The 18651-nt window shown below is 31.3% G+C and overlaps 1 protein-coding gene across 2 annotated transcripts in view; it reads left to right on the top strand.

Annotated features, from left to right (window-relative positions):
• Window positions 1–18651, top strand: part of LOC129981923 (ras-specific guanine nucleotide-releasing factor 2-like) — a 327714-nt gene that overhangs the window by 223403 nt on the left and 85660 nt on the right. For both annotated transcript variants that reach the window (XM_056092979.1, XM_056092978.1), the window contains exons 3-9: window positions 170–317; window positions 1565–1648; window positions 3465–3568; window positions 6284–6433; window positions 11224–11303; window positions 15625–15818; window positions 16758–16868. In XM_056092979.1, the coding sequence (XP_055948954.1) occupies window positions 170–317; window positions 1565–1648; window positions 3465–3568; window positions 6284–6433; window positions 11224–11303; window positions 15625–15818; window positions 16758–16868 (871 nt within the window). The remainder of the gene's footprint in view (window positions 1–169; window positions 318–1564; window positions 1649–3464; window positions 3569–6283; window positions 6434–11223; window positions 11304–15624; window positions 15819–16757; window positions 16869–18651) is intronic.

The following is an 18651-nucleotide window of genomic DNA, read 5'->3' as shown; positions in this document are numbered from 1 at the left end:
TGAATCGATTTTGAATGAGTTTTTCGACTGGCCCTGGTTTAGAGTTTATCCTGAGGACAAAACCCATCACTTTCTTCCTCGTCATGCTTTCTCTGCCGTATCTGGCAGGCGCTTTGCTTATTCATTTGCGTTATGATAATCTGGTGGAATGTTTCATCTTCTCTTCCAGTTTCAGCAAGATACTTCTGCAAAAGGAAGAACTGGAGCAGAAGCATCTCCACTTGGTTCAGATCGTGGAGAGCGAGAAGACCGCCAAGTGGCAATACACTCAGCAGTGCGAGGAGCTCACCATGGAGATCAAGAAGCTGAGGGCCGAGGTAACTGTTCATACTAAAAGAAAGATTTGTTTGGGAAGAATTTCACTTTTTTCTTCGTGACTCCCTCGGAATTTTAATTGATAATAATTGTAGTTCTATTAAACATAATTTCGGGAAGAAAGTTTTCTGGAGCTTCTTGCACAGTTTTCATTGTGCTTTCTAACACATTACTATGAACAGATAATTATATGTCAAAAAGTTATTATTAAAAAAATAAAATGATTCTCAACTTTTACCCATGCGCCCGGTTCAGAAAAATAATTTGTAAAACTATTATTGTATTCATTTTCCTCAAACTATTATATGTCACTTGTAGTTTATAAGAAACTATATCATTTTGTCCAATAATGTAATATTTAATATGACAGTGAAAAAAAAATGAATGCACGGAAAATTTAATAAATTGTATCTAAAATTTTCTTATCACAAAAAAACCATGATTGTTTTGGAAATGGATGTTAGGATAAAATTTTCCATTGACGATTTTTATTTTATACAGCCGAAATTATTAGAATTGCTTAGGGCTTATGCTTGATACTTTATTAGTATAATTCTTCGGAGCTTCTAATCAATGCTCTGGCGCCATCTATCTGCAAAATAATAAACTCAAAAGTGGTTTGAAGAGAACTCGATCCCAAAAATAATTCTTTCCTTCCTTCAAAAATAATTATATAATTATAATTATTGCTAATATAATTAATTATATTAGCAGCACTTAAGTTTCAAAATATATATATATATATATTAGTTGGATACAAATTAGTAGCCATTTTATCTTTAAATTGTGTAATTACAATTTATGCATTTATTTAAATGTTTAATGATTTATCTTTTGGTTAAATTAAATTCAAAGATATCTTCAGCCTTCAATAAATCATAATTTAAAAGCCTCATTTTCATGGATATTAAAATCATCATCATATGGATATTAAGAAATAATCTAAATTTAAATAAGAATCATCTCTATCTTCAAATGTTAATTGTTACTTATAGGCAAGATTATTCGAAAGAAAACGATATTTAAATGTGCGTATGCCAACAAATATTTAATATTGGTTTGACAAATATCCTAATGAAATTTCAACGGAAACCAAGTGGATTTGATGAAAATGCATTTCCATTATTCATTATTATTATCATGTTGAAGTGAATCCCAATCGGTACACAATGCCAATGGATTAAACCATTTTGATGTTTGTCCTTATTTTCTGAATCCTATTGAATTAAAAACTTTTCATTCAACATAGCTTAATGCTCTGAAACGAGAATGGCGACTGACCCCAAGCAAATCAGAAGAGGAGGAGAGTGAAGAAATTCGTAAGATTAAGAAGGTAAAGTGTGTTTTTTGTTGTTTTCTTTCAGTTTAGGGGACATCGGCATGCTTCTCTAAATTATATATTTTTGTTTATTGAAAAGGATATTCTGTGACATCCTATTTTAAAGCTTCGACATTTTAGTTATTGGTTATAATTTGGTAGACGGTGAGCATATGTTATTTATTTATATAATTGGGTTTTAAATCTAAGGAAATGAAACTCCATCTAGGCAAATCGACATTTATTGATACTTCGATCGTACTTTTAGTTCGTTTACATTCGATGATCATCCTTAAAACGCATCGTACAAAAACTAATTCTGTTTCATTTTAGATTATTCAAGAATACGATTGTATGTTATTCAAAAGGACTCTCTTATGCCGTCTCTAACGAATCTCTAACTGTGCGCATGCGGAATGCATTTGAGAACATCGTTAAGATTTCGAATCGCTAAAGAAATTAATAAGTTAAATAGTTATTGTATTTTAGTTCTGGGCTTAACATGATGATTCTAAGCAGATTTGTTTTTAAAATAATTCAGACATTATAAATACTATGTTAACAATCCATTTTTAAAGGCATTTCATTTGAATTGAAAATATAATGACGTCTAAGTGCTGCGATATATGCCTATTCATACTGCGTCAATCGAAATTTGGCTAGGAAATTTTTAGGGGGACTCGGAAATGCGATGGGTTAAAAGTCATTTATCTCAGGCATTCAGATCCCGCTATGCACGGGGAGCATCCAACATTTTATTATTGTGCCATTTGCATGAGCAGAAGAATGTGTAACCACGCATTGCCGGGGTTCTTTTTTTACCCAAAACTTTCTCCACTAAAATGTGTGCTTAGCAACAGCTTCTGGCAGCTGTTGTGAAATTGGAGGAGTTTTACCTAAGTAAATGCCAAAAATTAAAAGCCATTTACAGCCCAAGTCAATGCACCCCACCAGCTGCCATAGTAACTATTGAAAGCGGATAGGTACTATAATAATATTTGCTAAATAGTAAATATTGATAGTTGACTTCAGTGGTATTGATTTGTAGCTTCAGCTAGTGAGGGCGGCATTCCCAGTCCTTCATGAGCCTGGGAATGTTCTGTGTTTTCTTTAACGGATTCAATGATATGAGCCTTCTGTTTCTTTTAAAGATGTGAACCAAAGTTTAAATTAATTCTTCCTTTGTGTTTTTACATTCAAAATGGCATAAATCGGATTTAAAAAGGTATCGGTAAAATTAATACTCAGATTTAATATTTTGGTGGAAGGTTCAATAAATATTTATATTATCTTGCTAATTATAAATCATGTTTATCCATTTTCTTAACAATAGGAGCACACTTTTTTTATATTTTTATACGCATTGTCTTAAGTATCCAGTTTTTACTTAAACTGGAGTAAAACCCTTTAAATTTTCAATACGCTCAAGAAAAAATCAATTTGCTGCTTCTTAAACAGTTATTGGTGACCTTTTTACAAAATAGTGGCAAGAGAAATATCATCTTTTGCTGACTTGTTCTGCTCCTTCAAATGCGATTTAAAAAATAAATCGCATCTGTCTACCTAACGATAAAAAGAAGATATTGCAGCACGAAAAATACATCGGAGAGAAAAAGATTATAACCCCCCCCCCCCACACACACACACACTTTTTTTCCAAGAGAATGGCAGCCGCCGAGCAGTAGAGAAAACAATTGAATTCCCTTTGCGGAACGGAATAGGGAAATTCGATGCCGAGAGGAATAGAATTCTTGTTTACTGTTTTCGAATTGAAAATCACAAGATATTTGATTTTCCTTCTTTTGAACGTTTTTACTTTTCCCTCTTCCAGGTCCAGAGTTTTTTCCGAGGCTGGCTCTGCAGACGAAGATGGAAACAAATCGTGGCAGAGTATATAAGTTCGCCCCATGCCGAAAGCATGCGGAAACGGAACAGGTGAGAAGACGGCGTGCAGTTCGCAAGAATGCGTTCGAAAAATGGATAAAACACACATTTCTACATAACATGAAATGAGAGTTAGATTTTTAGTTGTTTTTCTTTCAATATTTTCTTGTTCATTGTACAATATATGCAGTGAATAATAATTTAATTATGAAGAATATTATTTATTAATGAATGCATATATTTATACGAATTTTATAAAATATATACTTAACTCTCGAATTTCACTGTCAGGAATTGAACAGGCCGAATGAAATCTATAATTTAAAAAATTTTTTGCTTTATTGTTAGACCTTGAGAAGATAACGGGACTTCAATTTTGCAGTGGTATGGGACATGACATTATGATTGCTTTGTCTAGCGATTTAAAATCTAGTAAGCAAAGAAAAGAAATAATATAACTTCTATTATATCACTCTTCATCCACATTAATGATGCAAATCTATGTTGCACTCAATGTGATTGACTGGTTATTATTAATGATTGCTCGCTTTTCACGACTAGCTTGTTCGACGGGAATACTATTAATGTTTAATAATATTTGAATTGTTTGTGAATAATTTATTAATGGTTCCGTCAATAAAGCACTTTTTAGTGTTAAACTTTAATGGATATGTTATTTTAATAACTTTGAATCGGTTCTGTTTATTATGCTCATGAACCTACTTAGTGGAAACTAGTCCCATGACATTACAATTCTATTAAGTGCATTAATTGTGTGGTTAATAGGTTTCTTTAATTCGCACTTTCACTTTGGCAATAGTGTAAATTCACAAATTGCGCAGACAATAAAAAGAATTTTACTTCCTTAATTTTCAACAATGATAGAAAATCATTAAATGAAAAATTAGATGAAACAATGAAAACATTTTGAATATCATTGTAATAATGAGAAATATTGTAAAAATCATGCAAAAAAATTTCAATTTAAAAACATAAGAAAACAATTGCGGGAAATTAAATTATTATAATTTAAAATTATTTTTTTAATTTTTAAATTAGTACTAAAATTATTTTTGTGCAATAACATTTTGGAAGTTTTGCCACAGTTTCTCTTAATTTTTAATTATTTTTTTAAATGCTGCGAAGTACATATCCCTCCTTTTCAGAATATAATTTTGTCAAATTTGGCAGCTGTAGGTCAAACTGTTCGGTCTATAGAGCATCAGCTTTTTTCTTTGTTAGTAGTAAAGACAATCAACATTTCTTCATACAAATCAAATTTACTTTAATTGTAACTTATACATCAAGTTCGATCAGTCATAATGATTGATTCATTTCGCGGGAAAAAGAACGGATAACGAATCGAATGACCTACGTTTCCTTTTTGAAACACAACATCTTCTACCATAGCCAAAGCATTTTGCTGTTCATTGTGTTAATTAAAAGAGTGCATCTATGACGTTGCATAAATGATTAAAAGAATTAGAATGATTCATGCCTTTTTCCCGTGGGCCCTTTTTCTCTCACTAAGTGATATTTAATTCCATTCCTCAAACAATGTCTTTAACTTGCTATTTTGGTCACTTTTATGTCGTCGTTCATGAGCAATGCAGTACATTGTTGAATATGCCGTAGCTATCGTCTATTATAAAGAAAATGCAAAAGGATATTGTTTAAAATTTCAGAATATCCGTAGGAATAAGTATTATTGTGCACATTCTGCCGTTCTATGGATCCTATTATTGTTGATTCCGTAATAAAGCAAAATATATTTTCTAAAAAAGGAAATCTTGGATTTGCAGTACCATTTTAGGATTTTAGGATTTTCTTTTTCACTTTCTTAGAATGAAGTTAAATTTTACGTCAATACTCCCACAGCCATTTGAGAAAAGAATTCTGAGAAATGAATCTAAGTTCTGATAATTACAGGATGAAAAAGGAATTTTTAAAACGTTTTATTACCTATTTGTCATTAAGAAAGAAAGAAATAATGAATACTGTTTAGAAAATTTTCGTTTTCAGCAGTCATAGGTAAAGTAATAATTGTATTATATGCCACACATGTTCATTAAACCCTAAAAATATGTTTTACGAATCGGTTTGTTGATTTAAGATTAGATAGATGATTTGTTGGGATGCTGCTTTCAAATCTCAAAACCTGCTTGTCCAAAGTATTTTTTTTTTTCAATTTGACAATCAATGCAAATGTTATTCCTCCTCTCATGAAACATTTTTACTTCAAATATAATTAACAGTCATCTTAAGGATATCTCTTCATAAAATGTAAGTCTTCATTCATTTCCTATTTTTTATCTTAAATGAGCCCCTATCCTACTTTATTCTAAAATGGTCTCTTATTTCCTGATCCAAATCCCGGTTCTTATTGAATTATTTCAAACACGTGCTTTAAAAAAAATCGCTGACTTTGTCATTCTCGTGCTACAAGAGAAGGGATAAAAATTCCCCATGCCGCAACCATTTTTTCAAAGATATCCAAGATTTTCATTACGGAATCGATAAGTGTCAAAAAATTCTTGATAGGAATCTTTTAATGAAGACCCTGAAGGAAAAAATTTCGCACACTTTCGCTCCTGTGTCCGGGTACGAACAGGCATGTTCCGCCTTTGTCCCCATATATATATACGTATATATATGACTCTCCCGCGAAAAAATAAATAAACTTTAATTCTCAGTGTGTCGGCTGCCAACTTATGCTGCATATATATACTTATGTATGTGAATAAAAGGACTCTTGCAATGTTTCAGTTTGGTTTTCCGAATGGTCGAATCTGAAGAGGAATACGTGGAACAGCTACAGTTGATGGTTTCCTGCTTCTTGAGGCCGTTCAAGATGGCTGCCAGCTCACAGAAACCTCCCTGTACGCACGATGAAGTCAATTCCATTTTCCTCAACAGGTACAATACATTCTCATGTGGCACTTCTTTCTTGTACTTCTTATTTCATAGACACGTTTGAATGAAATGAAACTTTGAATGCAAATCATTTCTTACGGCCTCATATGTGTAATGAGAGGCTATGAAAAGAGAATGATTTGAACTTAGGTTTTTCATAAATGCATTCCAAATGGACATTTTAAAAAGAATATCCTGATTTTATCAATAAAAAGGGTGGTGTTTGTTGAGAAAATGTCTAAAAAATGGGTCACAAATATTTAATAAATGATACTTCTAAGGTATTGAGAAATTATGTGAAAAGCTAGTTATCATGACTATCCAAATAACTATCCTTGTTCATTACTTTGACTGGTTCACTCAGTAGATATCAATTTATGGGATCATAGGAAAGACTTGATGTACAAGAAGACCCTATGCCTTAAATGACTTATTTTAGAGCAAAAACAAACACTTGAATCGGCATGTGATGAGGTTACACCTTTGGCTTAACTCTGAATGGTTTTCATTTTCAATAAAAAAAAAATTTAAAATGTATGACACTATGTACGGTGACTGAAAAGTTATTTCATATCGAACTTCATTTAGTTATATTAAAGTCCTGTTTTAAAGCAGCACTAGGGCTATTTTGACATGGATCTCGTCATTTTGAGCGCAGTCAGATGGCAACGACGACGTCTGGACAGGATCGTCCAGGTCCTGAGGTCATCGGAGGATCATTTGGCCCCGATGGATTGAACATGTACCTGATCCGCTCAGGCGGCGGTTCTTCGGTGGAATCGAGTTTGGAAGCTGGAGCCTTTTTGGTCCCCATCTCATCTCCAGGCCACTAGGATCCCTATAAGCTAATTAAGATTCAAATGGAGTACATGTGTATGAAAAATACTCTCGGAACCAGTTCTTCTTATATTTCATTATCATGGCCTAAACGAAAGTTATTTTATTCTGTAGTGTTTACAAGCACGCATGAGCAGCGGATAAAGACGCATCTTAAAAAATGTGTTTTGAAACGCCCAAGTGATAGACTCTTGAGCAAAAAAAAAAACACCACCTAAATAGAAAGAACAGATTGTTTAGTTTAAATAGACATAATTTATTTTTGTATTTCACTTTCTAGACGATTCTTAAAATGATCAAATATATTTGCACAACATGGTGAATAAAAGGGCATACAACCTGATATTCTCCTTCATATGGGCATTTAAGAACCTGGCACTTGTTTCCCAAAACTGGATTTTGTTTATTTGCCATTTCAAATTGACACTCTAATCATTTTTTTAGTGAGATAGATTAAAAAATGTCAAGCCATAAAGCGGCACAGAGACATTTCGAAACTGAGTTTAATGGCATCCAGTTGTAATTTGGGTCCATTTTTTGTACGATCAGCAGTGAAAAGACAAGACATACATATACCAAGTGAAAGAGGAATTAATAAAAAACAAAAGAACGCAAGAATCTTGTTCTAATGCAATAAGATATGCTATTGGCTGCTAACAAAAAGAATCAATGTTATCAATTTCTCATCACCTGATACATGCCTGAAAAGGCAGTCATCAAATACCTTTCAGCCAAAAGGTCAATATTGCTAAATTTTTGCACATAATGGCACAAAATGTTCTACAATATTGCTTTACGATATTGTATGACATTAAGAGTATCGATCATCGTCGTAAAAATATGGTACAGTATCGTTTGCTGCTCACCTCAGCCAATCAAGTTTATAAAACCTTCCCGCCGTTCTGTTCATTACACTATGTATCACCAATTTTATTTCAACTCCCTTAACGTTTTAATTGAGGTGAAAATGATTAAACTTCAATTAAGGCAAAAAAGCCCAAAACATGTTTTAAAAAAATATGAATACAGAAAACAGAATTGTTCAGCTTTGAAATCTTATGTGCACAGCAGAATACTTTTTATGTATAATTTATGCAATGTCTTAAAGAATTATTCAAAAAAAAATTCCAATTTATCATAAAATTCAGTTTTTAGTTTCATTTTCAAAAGGATTCAAATAATAAAAATAATAATACTTTATTTTGTTTGAGACAATAAAGTTACTTCTGAATAAATTATGGATTAAAAAATTTCTAAATTTTGTTGAGTCTTTTGGTTTTAAGATATCATATTCAGTGAAATATCAGGGACCAAATTTGTTCATGTTATAAATGTTTGAATATCACTATTTTAGACGATCAACAATTTCATAACTTTAGACTAACAAGCCTTATGAAAACTCCAGTCACTGATTGCTGTATCGTTGAGACGGTCAATAGTGTGGTCAAAAATCCTGCGTTTTTATAAGATAACAATGGTCAAATTCTCATAATTCTCTCAATTTTAATCACAAACGAACCTAGTTTTCCTTTTATATAAAATTTTGTTTTTAAAGGATATGTTACTATGACTCATACGATAGAGAGACTGTATAAAATATAAAAATAATATTTCATTAGAGTATTTGACTGAGTAATGTCAAATATTCTTTACTTCATTGAGACTGCTTTTCCTATTAAATTCGAACTGTTTAGAAGAATTGTCCTGATTCGAACTATTTAGAAGTGGGATGTTGAGACTCATTTAGAGGGGACATCTTGAATATACATCAAATATGTTTGCCTCAAATACTACAGAATTATTGAATAATAGCATAGATATTAATAAAATACACAGAAACCTTTTTGTCTTGCACTTATCTTTCTAGAAAATATTATGTTCCATGTTTATTTCACTTCTTACTGATACTTACCAAAAATTACACTTTTCTATACTTAGTTTGGATGAAGAGTTAACTTAATCTTTTACTTTGAGCTTTTATATACATATGTTGACAAAAACTAATTTTTAGTAAGAACATGTATCATGCCTGTGCGCTAATTATTAAATTTTATTCTTATTTTGTATGAAATAAACTGCTGAAAAATATTTTTTTATATTAAGTATCCTAATGTTAAATATCCTTCCACTAGCATGGTATAGGAGATTAAGGAGAGCTGCCAGCTCAGATGTCATCCTGGTCTTCTGACAGCAGTTCAGATTTTGAGATCGATTCTAAATTTGTCCTAGTACTGCTTCAAAATATGACAGCTTCATCATACTTCTTGCATGACACAATTTATGAATAGTTTGTCAACTATAAATATTATCATGTTAACATTAAAAAAAACAGAATCCAGCTGCTCTACCTAAAATAAATTTTATTTAGCAAAAGTTTATGTTAGCTCTATCAATCGGGAGATTAGAATAACTATCAAAATATTTTTTTTTTTCTTAAATATACAAATTCATATCATACCATAGTTTGTGAAGATTATATCAAACTTAACATGTACAAAGCTTGGTCTTAAAGTTCCAATGCTGTTCAGTAAAGCACAGTTATTAAATTCTCTTCTGATATGCTAGTCGTGGTTGACCATACCATTAAACGAAACGAAATGAAATGATGGATGTGTTGCTAAATAAAATGAAAGACAAAACCGTAATTCTCTTAGTCATGGTTACAGCGGAAAAAATTCCAAATTTTAAAATTCCTACTTTTAACGGCATCTTTCATTCTGGGTAACAGCGCGAGTATGTGGTTGAGCAGCTGCCAGATAAGAATTGAGCTCATCCTCCCCCAGAGGGTACGTATCATTACCGATGGCGACATTCTTACTCCGGTACTTTTGTACTGATTGTTACTCAAGTAACTACTCGCGGCAGCCAGTCATTCAGATACGCCGGACCGCTGGAAGGAGTAATGAATATGAGAAGATATCTTTAGGAAAGAAGGTGTTTCCCACCCCCCACCCCCATAGATCTTGCATGCACGTTATCTGGTTCTCTGTCAGCCTGTTGGAACAATGATGATTTTGTCTTGATGCATGGACTCCATTACTGGTAATGGAGTGAATCCAACTTTTGAGATCTTTGACCCATAACGCATTTGGAAGGAATATCTTTTGTCTTGTTCTCCTCCCCCCCCCCTCCAACTTATCAGTATCAACAATTTACTTGCACCTCACGTTTTAAAAATTTGGGGTGATTCTTGTGTTTCTCATGCATTCATCGTCAGAATCGAAACTGAGAGGCATATTAACGGATTCGTTCGCCGATGATGGGGAGCAAATCCTTTCGAGGCTTTTCATACGTGACGCTCTTCATTGCCCCTATTGCATGTGGTCAGAGTATTATCTGAAAAGGCGTGGTTACTCAGATTTACAGGATGTTCTTGTGACGGGGTAGTTAGCAGCCTTGAGATTTTCATATGTGCCTTAGATATTATCTTAAGTGCAAGAATGAGAAAGGTTGTTTTTAATGAATTCCTTGAAAGCGTCACAGAACAGGTTCTCTGTTCCAGTGGCGGGAAGGGATGATAAGAGTTGGTTAATGGCTCTGTCTTGTCACATTTGCAGAACATTGAATGGATGAGTATTGATGGTCGTAATGGGGAATTTTAAGGGTGGTAGTTTGTTAAGTCAGTATTTTAGTTAAGTTAGGTAGTTTTCGCAGTATTTAAAATGGTTAAGATATTCAGATGCCCAGCATGGTTTAAGGAACGAGGCAGAGTAATGTTCATGATTTTCATATACATTCATTCAACCTTCGGTTAGTTAATAAAATGTTAGATTTATTTCCATAGCCAAATATCTTAATTTTATTGAATCGAATACAGTATTATGAAAGGCCAAGAATTATTTGTTTATTATTTTTGCTTCATTTGAATGGGAGAGTGTGTGAATGGAGATCTCATTCTCAGATTTAATCGCTCTATCATTCGTGTAAAATGATATATCTCTTTTTAAACGTTTCAGCGAAACTGTGATGTTCTTACATCAGATCTTTATCAAGGGACTGACAGCGAGGATGGAGAGCTGGCCGACCTTAGTTTTAGGTGAGTGGTCCAGTCTTCACTGCTGAGTGATGCGACGAAGACGAAAGAAGTAGAGTTCAATCACTTTTCCTAAAAATGTTGAACTTTACTTCTTTGCAGAGTTTTCTCAAATTGTAATTTTGTAAATTGTTCCTGCTATTTTGTACCATTTTGCACATTTATCGCAGTTTATTTAATCTTAATGGGTTTATTTTATAATTTTCTGAATGAAATAGAATTCCTTTTCATATCACATGTAACATTTATGAAAAATATTTTTACCAATTCACTTTCCTGAATGTGCATAATTTTTAATTCAAAAATAATTGCCATATAATATTGTGTTTTAAACGTTTTCATGTTTATGAAATATTCTAGCATTATTTTATATTTTTTCTTCATTTCAATTTGTTTACAGACGATAATAATAGCTTTACATTGAAAGGAAACTAATTACAAGAATTTATGATAGCAGGTAGTCACAGTTCAGATTGAATTCAGGATCTATAACAAACAAATGTCTATTTTAAACATGAGTCATTATAAGTGACATGAAAAACGGAATAAAATAGTTTTGCACAAGTATGAAAACAAAGCAGGATAAATAATTGTGTAATTGCTTTAAAGCACTGCAGGATTTTTTTCATTTTCATCCATTTTAAGAATCAGGGTGTCATTAAACGAAGTATTTTTATGAGAGTTGCCCGAAAACATAAAATAAAAGAAAGAAAGGTCCAAATGAAAGAAATTTCAAAGTACATTTGTTTGGACACCCCCATAATTAAACAGATTTAAGAAGAATTTTATTATTTTTTATAATTACCTGTTCTGTGATGAAAAGATTAATTTAACGATTTTTAAAACCTATTTCTTGCACTGTTTATTTCAATATCATATCAAAATTTTAGATAAAATTCTTCATACATGGCTTATACTAAGTTTGCATACAGATAAACAAGCTTGTTTGAAGCATTATTTAATCTATAGAATCAAATCGGTGCATAACGTTGCATAATTTGTAGATCATTTAATTACATTAATGCGTGGATAATTTAAATTTACTTCATATGTAGAATAGGTTGAGAAAAGAGCTAACATTTTTTCATGAATTTTAAATACACTTTAAAAAATTCATGCATCCTAAAGTAGAAGACATCTTCGAACTTCAAGACATGAAAATGTCGTAATGAGAGATATAAACTCGTTTAAAATCATCATCGATTTCTTAAAATAAGCAGAATACATAAAATATAACCGTTACCCATAAAGGAAGGAACGTAATCAAATTTTCTTTGTTGATTTCCGATCAACCATCCTCAGTGAAATAATATTTCAATCTGAAAAAAATGGACGTTTATTAAGCATTTTTTCTGGCTAATGCTGTTTAATCATCTACCTGGATTTGAGTTTTTAAAATATTTCCTGGGAAAATATAAAAAAGGATTCTTCAACTTCACAGAGGCTTTTTAAGTTCTAATTGCTGAAAAAGACATACTTATATTTTAAAAATGCATGTCAGAGGATATTTAATTGATGAAATAATATCAGGTCTGTTTATTATATTCAAAGATATCTAAAACTATGAATACTTCTGAACAAAAATTTGTTTTGCTTTTATTTTGATTTTGAAATCTATTTCTAAAATTTACAATTTCTACTGAAAAATCATAAAATATCCTTCCCTTAAGTTATTCATTCTATTCCTCTGTAATAAAGAAGTCGCTAGAATGTTCAAAGGAAAAAATTATTTCAATCCATGCAAAAATTCTTTATTTTTATTTACTACAAAAACAATATTCGACAAAAATATCAAAATGATAAATACTATTGAACTATTGAAAAAGATCTTTTCATAGAAATTAGACATTCCATTTATAAGCAACAGTTTGTCACTTTAGCAACAGTTTGTCACTTTAAGCAGATTGTAGCTATATAATGCATAAGTAAGACTTAACAGCCTGTATAAATTTATTTACATTTATTTTAATGCATTATGCATTGATGATTCAAAAGTGACTGATTAATACAAACTTTGACATAAATCAATTACACTTAGAATTTAGATTTAGATTCCGACTTTATATAACAATAATATTAAAGTAAGGGCCTCATTTTATCTGCGTTAATTTTACAACTGGTGTATTCTTTTACCAACTGAAATGAAATATTTCTTATTGGAATGAATATATATATATATATATATATATATATATATATATATATATATATATATATATATATATATATATATATATATATATATATAAATTTTAACTAATCCACGTAATCACCGTAAAATAGTCATTTGAAATATCCGAAATTTTTCTAACGAAATCTGAAAGTGACTTCTCATGATTCGATATATAATGAATTCTTCTCTTCCAAAATCTAAAAAAAAAAAGAATAATATTTCATATTTTATTTAAAGATAAAATCAGTTTTCTACAAAATAAATCGAAGTAAAATGTTGGCTGAAAAAAAATTATTTTGTTACACACAAGTTTAACAGTTTATCAATACATTATAAATGAGAATTCTAATTCATATCATATATCAGTTTGCGAAGCATATTCAATACAATTTTATAAGACATTTTTCTATTTAAAATGGAATTCAAAATAATTATTTTACTAAGCTAAATAGATACTTAAAATATGGTATAATTGTATTGTATCTTTGAATTAACTTCTAAAAGCTTTAAAGGCCTGTCAAATTTATAGTTCTAACTATCATACGATGCTTTTTAATTACCAAGAAAAGAAAGAATAACTACAACGGCTGATTTTTTTAATTCGCTTATGGCTATAAAAAAAAGTTGAAAATTCTTGTTGTTTATTTTAGCAACTTCTTAATTTTTAGTTTCTTGAACTTTTGGTTTCTTTTTTGATAATATGACACTCATAGAAAAACTGTTTCTTAATGTATGCATTAAAATGTATAAAACAGACTAAAATTAAAATATAATGAAAGTTAATTTAATAATTAACTGAATTTAAGTGCAGGTATAATTTTTATTGCAAAGTATATTCATTTCGGAATCAAATCATTCGAAATTACTTGCATGAAATTTAGGGTTTCCATTTTGATACATTACATTAGATATATGATTGTAAATGCTATTATGTTTTTCTAACAGTAGAATAAATGACTTCTGAAAAAGAAAATGATAAAATATTTCAATACACTATTTCTTCAGAAAATTTTGGAAACTTTTGGGACTTAAACGCATTTGTGTCATTTTTAGAGTGTAAATCGCATGTAGGTTTACTTTATTCTTCGGAGCGCCATTTTATTGTGTCACAGAGAATAGAATAGTGCAGCTTCTGAGTGCATGTTGCCGTATTAAGAAAGCTAGATGAGACTGATTTTGCCATAGCGCATCGACTTGTTGTATCTGCTTGTTCTTCGCTTTCTGCCGTAGATGGCACGCTAGGTCAATAGGAGTACTCAGTAAACTTGCTGCCTGATTTTGCAATACGTTTTTCTTCATTACTATAAAGGACTGCAACACCAGTTTCACTTTGAATTAGACCCTATGGGCAGTTTATTTTCTGCTTGTAGTCCAGATTCAGCCACGTACACTCCAGGTCTCGATGAAAGACTGACAGGGTCATTCTCATTTCGCCATTGGAGCCCAGTTGTGTCTTCCTTTCAGTTTTGAAAACCAGCCACAATATCCTATATTGTGAAAGAATTTTCAAAACGGTGCCCCCGATAGGACACTATTTTGCTTTATCTCCCAAGTCTCACTGTTATCCGACTCTACTGATGTCACTTGACTGCCTAGCAGAAGTGTACTGATTTGAGCTTTAAAATTTTACAGCATCAATGCTGCAAAAATTCTATTTATACTTGTATAAGCAGCAACAGAGCCTTAGGCATATGATATTCCGAGCATTTTTATACGTTAAATCTCGTTTCATAACCATAATTAATTCTTGAAAACAAGAAAAGTACTACGATGATAGGGGTTAAAGTCTAAAATAAGAATTCTGGAATTTTGTGGATTAGAATATCGTCCCCGAGAAGAAAGTAATCAATAATAATTGGAATTTTAAATATTGCAACAACTTATGTTTATCTTCGAAAGAAACGGAATATCTGCTTAGGACTTTTTTAGTTAAGAAGAAGAAAAAATGAACACCTTAACTTATTTTGCCCTCCGTAAGAGAAGGAAAGCGGTCTCGAAAAGAAAACCTTTTTTAAGATTTGCACTTTATTTCTGTCCGAACACCTGCTGAGTACTCCTGCCCATTGTTCGCGGCTGCATGCCGGCACTGCAAGTAGTCGTAGTTGGATTCCAATGACCTTAACTTAGTGCCCCTGCTGCCCTCTGTCCCAGGAGATCTCTTCGACATGTTGCTGCCCATGCTGACCATCTATCAGGAGTACGTGAGGAACCACCACTACAGCCTCCAGGTCCTGGCCGAGTGCAAGCAGAGGGAGAAGTTCGTGGCCATTCTGAGGAGATTGGAGGAGAAGTCCAGCCTGCAGGGGAGGACACTCGAGACGTTTCTTACTTACCCCATGCATCAGGTGAGACACTGCGCAGTGATGCAAAAAAGTATGCGCTTAAGAAACAAAAAATACCTGTTTTTCTATGCATCTACTGTGTAACATCTCCTCCCAATTGGAAGGAGTTTTATGAAAATGGATAATAACAGTTTCAACTCCATCTACTTTTCCCTCTTTGAACCCTCTTTGCTCGATTGCCATTAATGAAACAGATTGATATAAAGAACAAAAACCTGAAGCCAGAGGTCTTCTATTTAGATCCATTAGCCTTAAAACAATTAACAATTTCTTTAGTCATCTTTTCTATCCCATCCCAAAGTTGTAGTATTATATTAAAAGTAAAAATTGGCAGGAACATATATTATTTTAAGTCAAATCTTCAATATCATTGTAAAAATTTAAAGAAAATCATTTTTTGTAAAACAAATGTTAGTGAAAAATTGTTGAAAATTTTATGAAAGTTATAAAGAATTTGTAAAATAGTTTGCATAGGAAGCATGTAAAAGTCTATTCCTGGAACCTTTTAGATGAAACCGGCCCATATTTGTAATTTTCTTGGCGTATGAGCGGCCTGATTTTAGAAAGTAGCTCCTTGTTTAAACAAACATAGGCCAGTCAGCTTTTGAATAATGCTGGTTAGGAGATAGAACTTTTTTCTTTTGATTCATATTCCTTGGCCATGTTATGCCTTAACGCATTTAATTTGATCAATATTTGAATTCATTATAGCTAACAATTAAACGATTTGAAGGTATACTAACACCAGCCAAAGATGTTGACGCTATGGCAAACAATTTTCATTCGTAATATTTCTGATTTTGTTATTTATTAAGTAGCATTCCCTATTTTTTATTTTAAAAAAACTTGTGTATTTTATAATGACATGATATATAACTTCAATGACATTGCACATCGTCTGTGAATGTTTTTAGTTACTGATCATCATGTGTATTTTTTCAGGTCCCTCGTTACATAATAACTCTTCATGAGTTACTTGCTCACACACCGCACAATCATGTGGAAAGAAAATCTCTTGAAAATGCCAGAGCCAAACTAGAGGAATTATCTAGAGTAAGTGAAAAATACAATGATGAGGATATTTCATATTCTTTGATTCATTGAATTCTTCTACTTTCAATGTACACAAGCCTTAAAATATTTTTCATTTGAAGCAGTACCTAGCAAATTCGTGACTGAATCTTTATTTATATTTTTTTTAAAAATTTCAAAACCTCTCCTGGTAAAAAGTTTGAGTTATAAGAAGTAAAATATGATACTTTTATTTGTATATTATATAAATTTTTTGTCTTATTTCCCAGAGCATTTCGAATGAATGTTCCCTTTTCTTTTTTGCTTTAGAGAAATAAAAACTGAATCTAAAATTGCACCAAAACTTATCTTTTTTGAATTCCTCTTGTATTATCTCAAATTCAATGACGTAATGTTTACATTATAGAATGCTTATGAAATTTATGCATATTAAATTGGGATATATACTCAATTTAATGTGATGTAATTAATATATTGATTTTGTTTAATTTATAATTATAATGTGCTTACAATAAATAACATTTAATAAATTTTTATTTACAAATAAAATTTTAAATTTAAAAAAATGAATGTTTTTATTTTATTTGTAATTACTTTAAAAATGTACGTCTTTATAATAATTTTATGACTAAAGACTGCAAAGAAATATTGGCAATTCAATATTTCATAGTCATACTCTTGTTTTCATCGAATTCAAGCAAAATGCTCTACTATTACTTAGAAAGAATAAATTTCTTTTTTATTTCTATGCGTTCATATTATCCAAATCATCTTAAATGACATTTCAAAGGTCCCTTACATATTTCTGTACGATTACTCATTTTGTATCGCAACAATCTGTGTGCATGTTGGTTTGGAAAAGGTCGTTTTAGTGTAATTTAGGAAAAAATATTTATATCTTTTCTCCTTAGTAACCAAAGTTCACATTTCAGTGGTGGTGGTGGAAGATTTGGAAAAGCATTATTGTACTCTTATTAAAATGATTGATTAAAGCAAAAAGACGTTTGCTATGCTTCTTTCCTGATTAAAAATATCCATTAATCAATGATAAAATTCTAAGATACATTTTTCTTAATACCCCCCCCCCTAAAAAAAGACCAAGTGTACAACGGAGTGTCGGGAAAAGTTTTGGGAAATCATTCTGAAATGACATTAAAATGGTCTTTGTGAATACTTTAGCTTAAAATTTTTTTGTAGATAAACCCTCTTTGACTAAAATTACTGACTAAAAATTTGATTCATTGAATTTGAAGATTAAATATGCAATTGGAATATAGCATGAGATACCCCTTTGGGGGCCGTCTGGGAAGATCAATACTTCCTGTTCCTTTAAGATCAGTTTCAAGTCAAAACAAAACTATTGAAGAAAATCAATTTAGATCTTCAAAGAAAGATAAATTTTTGTATTGAAGGCAGACTGGATATTCAAACATTTTCCTACCTTCTAATCATATAAAGAAAAATCCTTTCCTTATTTAATTTTCATCAAATTTCTAAAGTTATCTTTAATTCAAAGTCTTATACCACTTCTACATATTAAAAATTAACTATCTAACCATTATTTATCAGCTTTTATTCTATTTTCGCAGCTGCGTAACAACGAAATGTACCAAGCAATGTATAAGATAGCAATGTAATAAGGAATTTCCTGAAACCTTGTAGCAATATCTTACATTTTGTCTGAGCTCTGAAGTTTGAGACAATGTTTTCTATGTCACCATTAATACTTCCAATAATTTTAAATTTGGATACGATTGTACTATTACTGCATGTTTGGCAAGCATGCCTCCTACATCCATCTTCT

This window comes from Argiope bruennichi, chromosome 8, assembly GCF_947563725.1.
Source record: "Argiope bruennichi chromosome 8, qqArgBrue1.1, whole genome shotgun sequence".
Lineage (NCBI taxonomy): Eukaryota > Metazoa > Arthropoda > Arachnida > Araneae > Araneidae > Argiope > Argiope bruennichi.
This window is presented reverse-complemented; position numbering and strand designations above follow the sequence as displayed.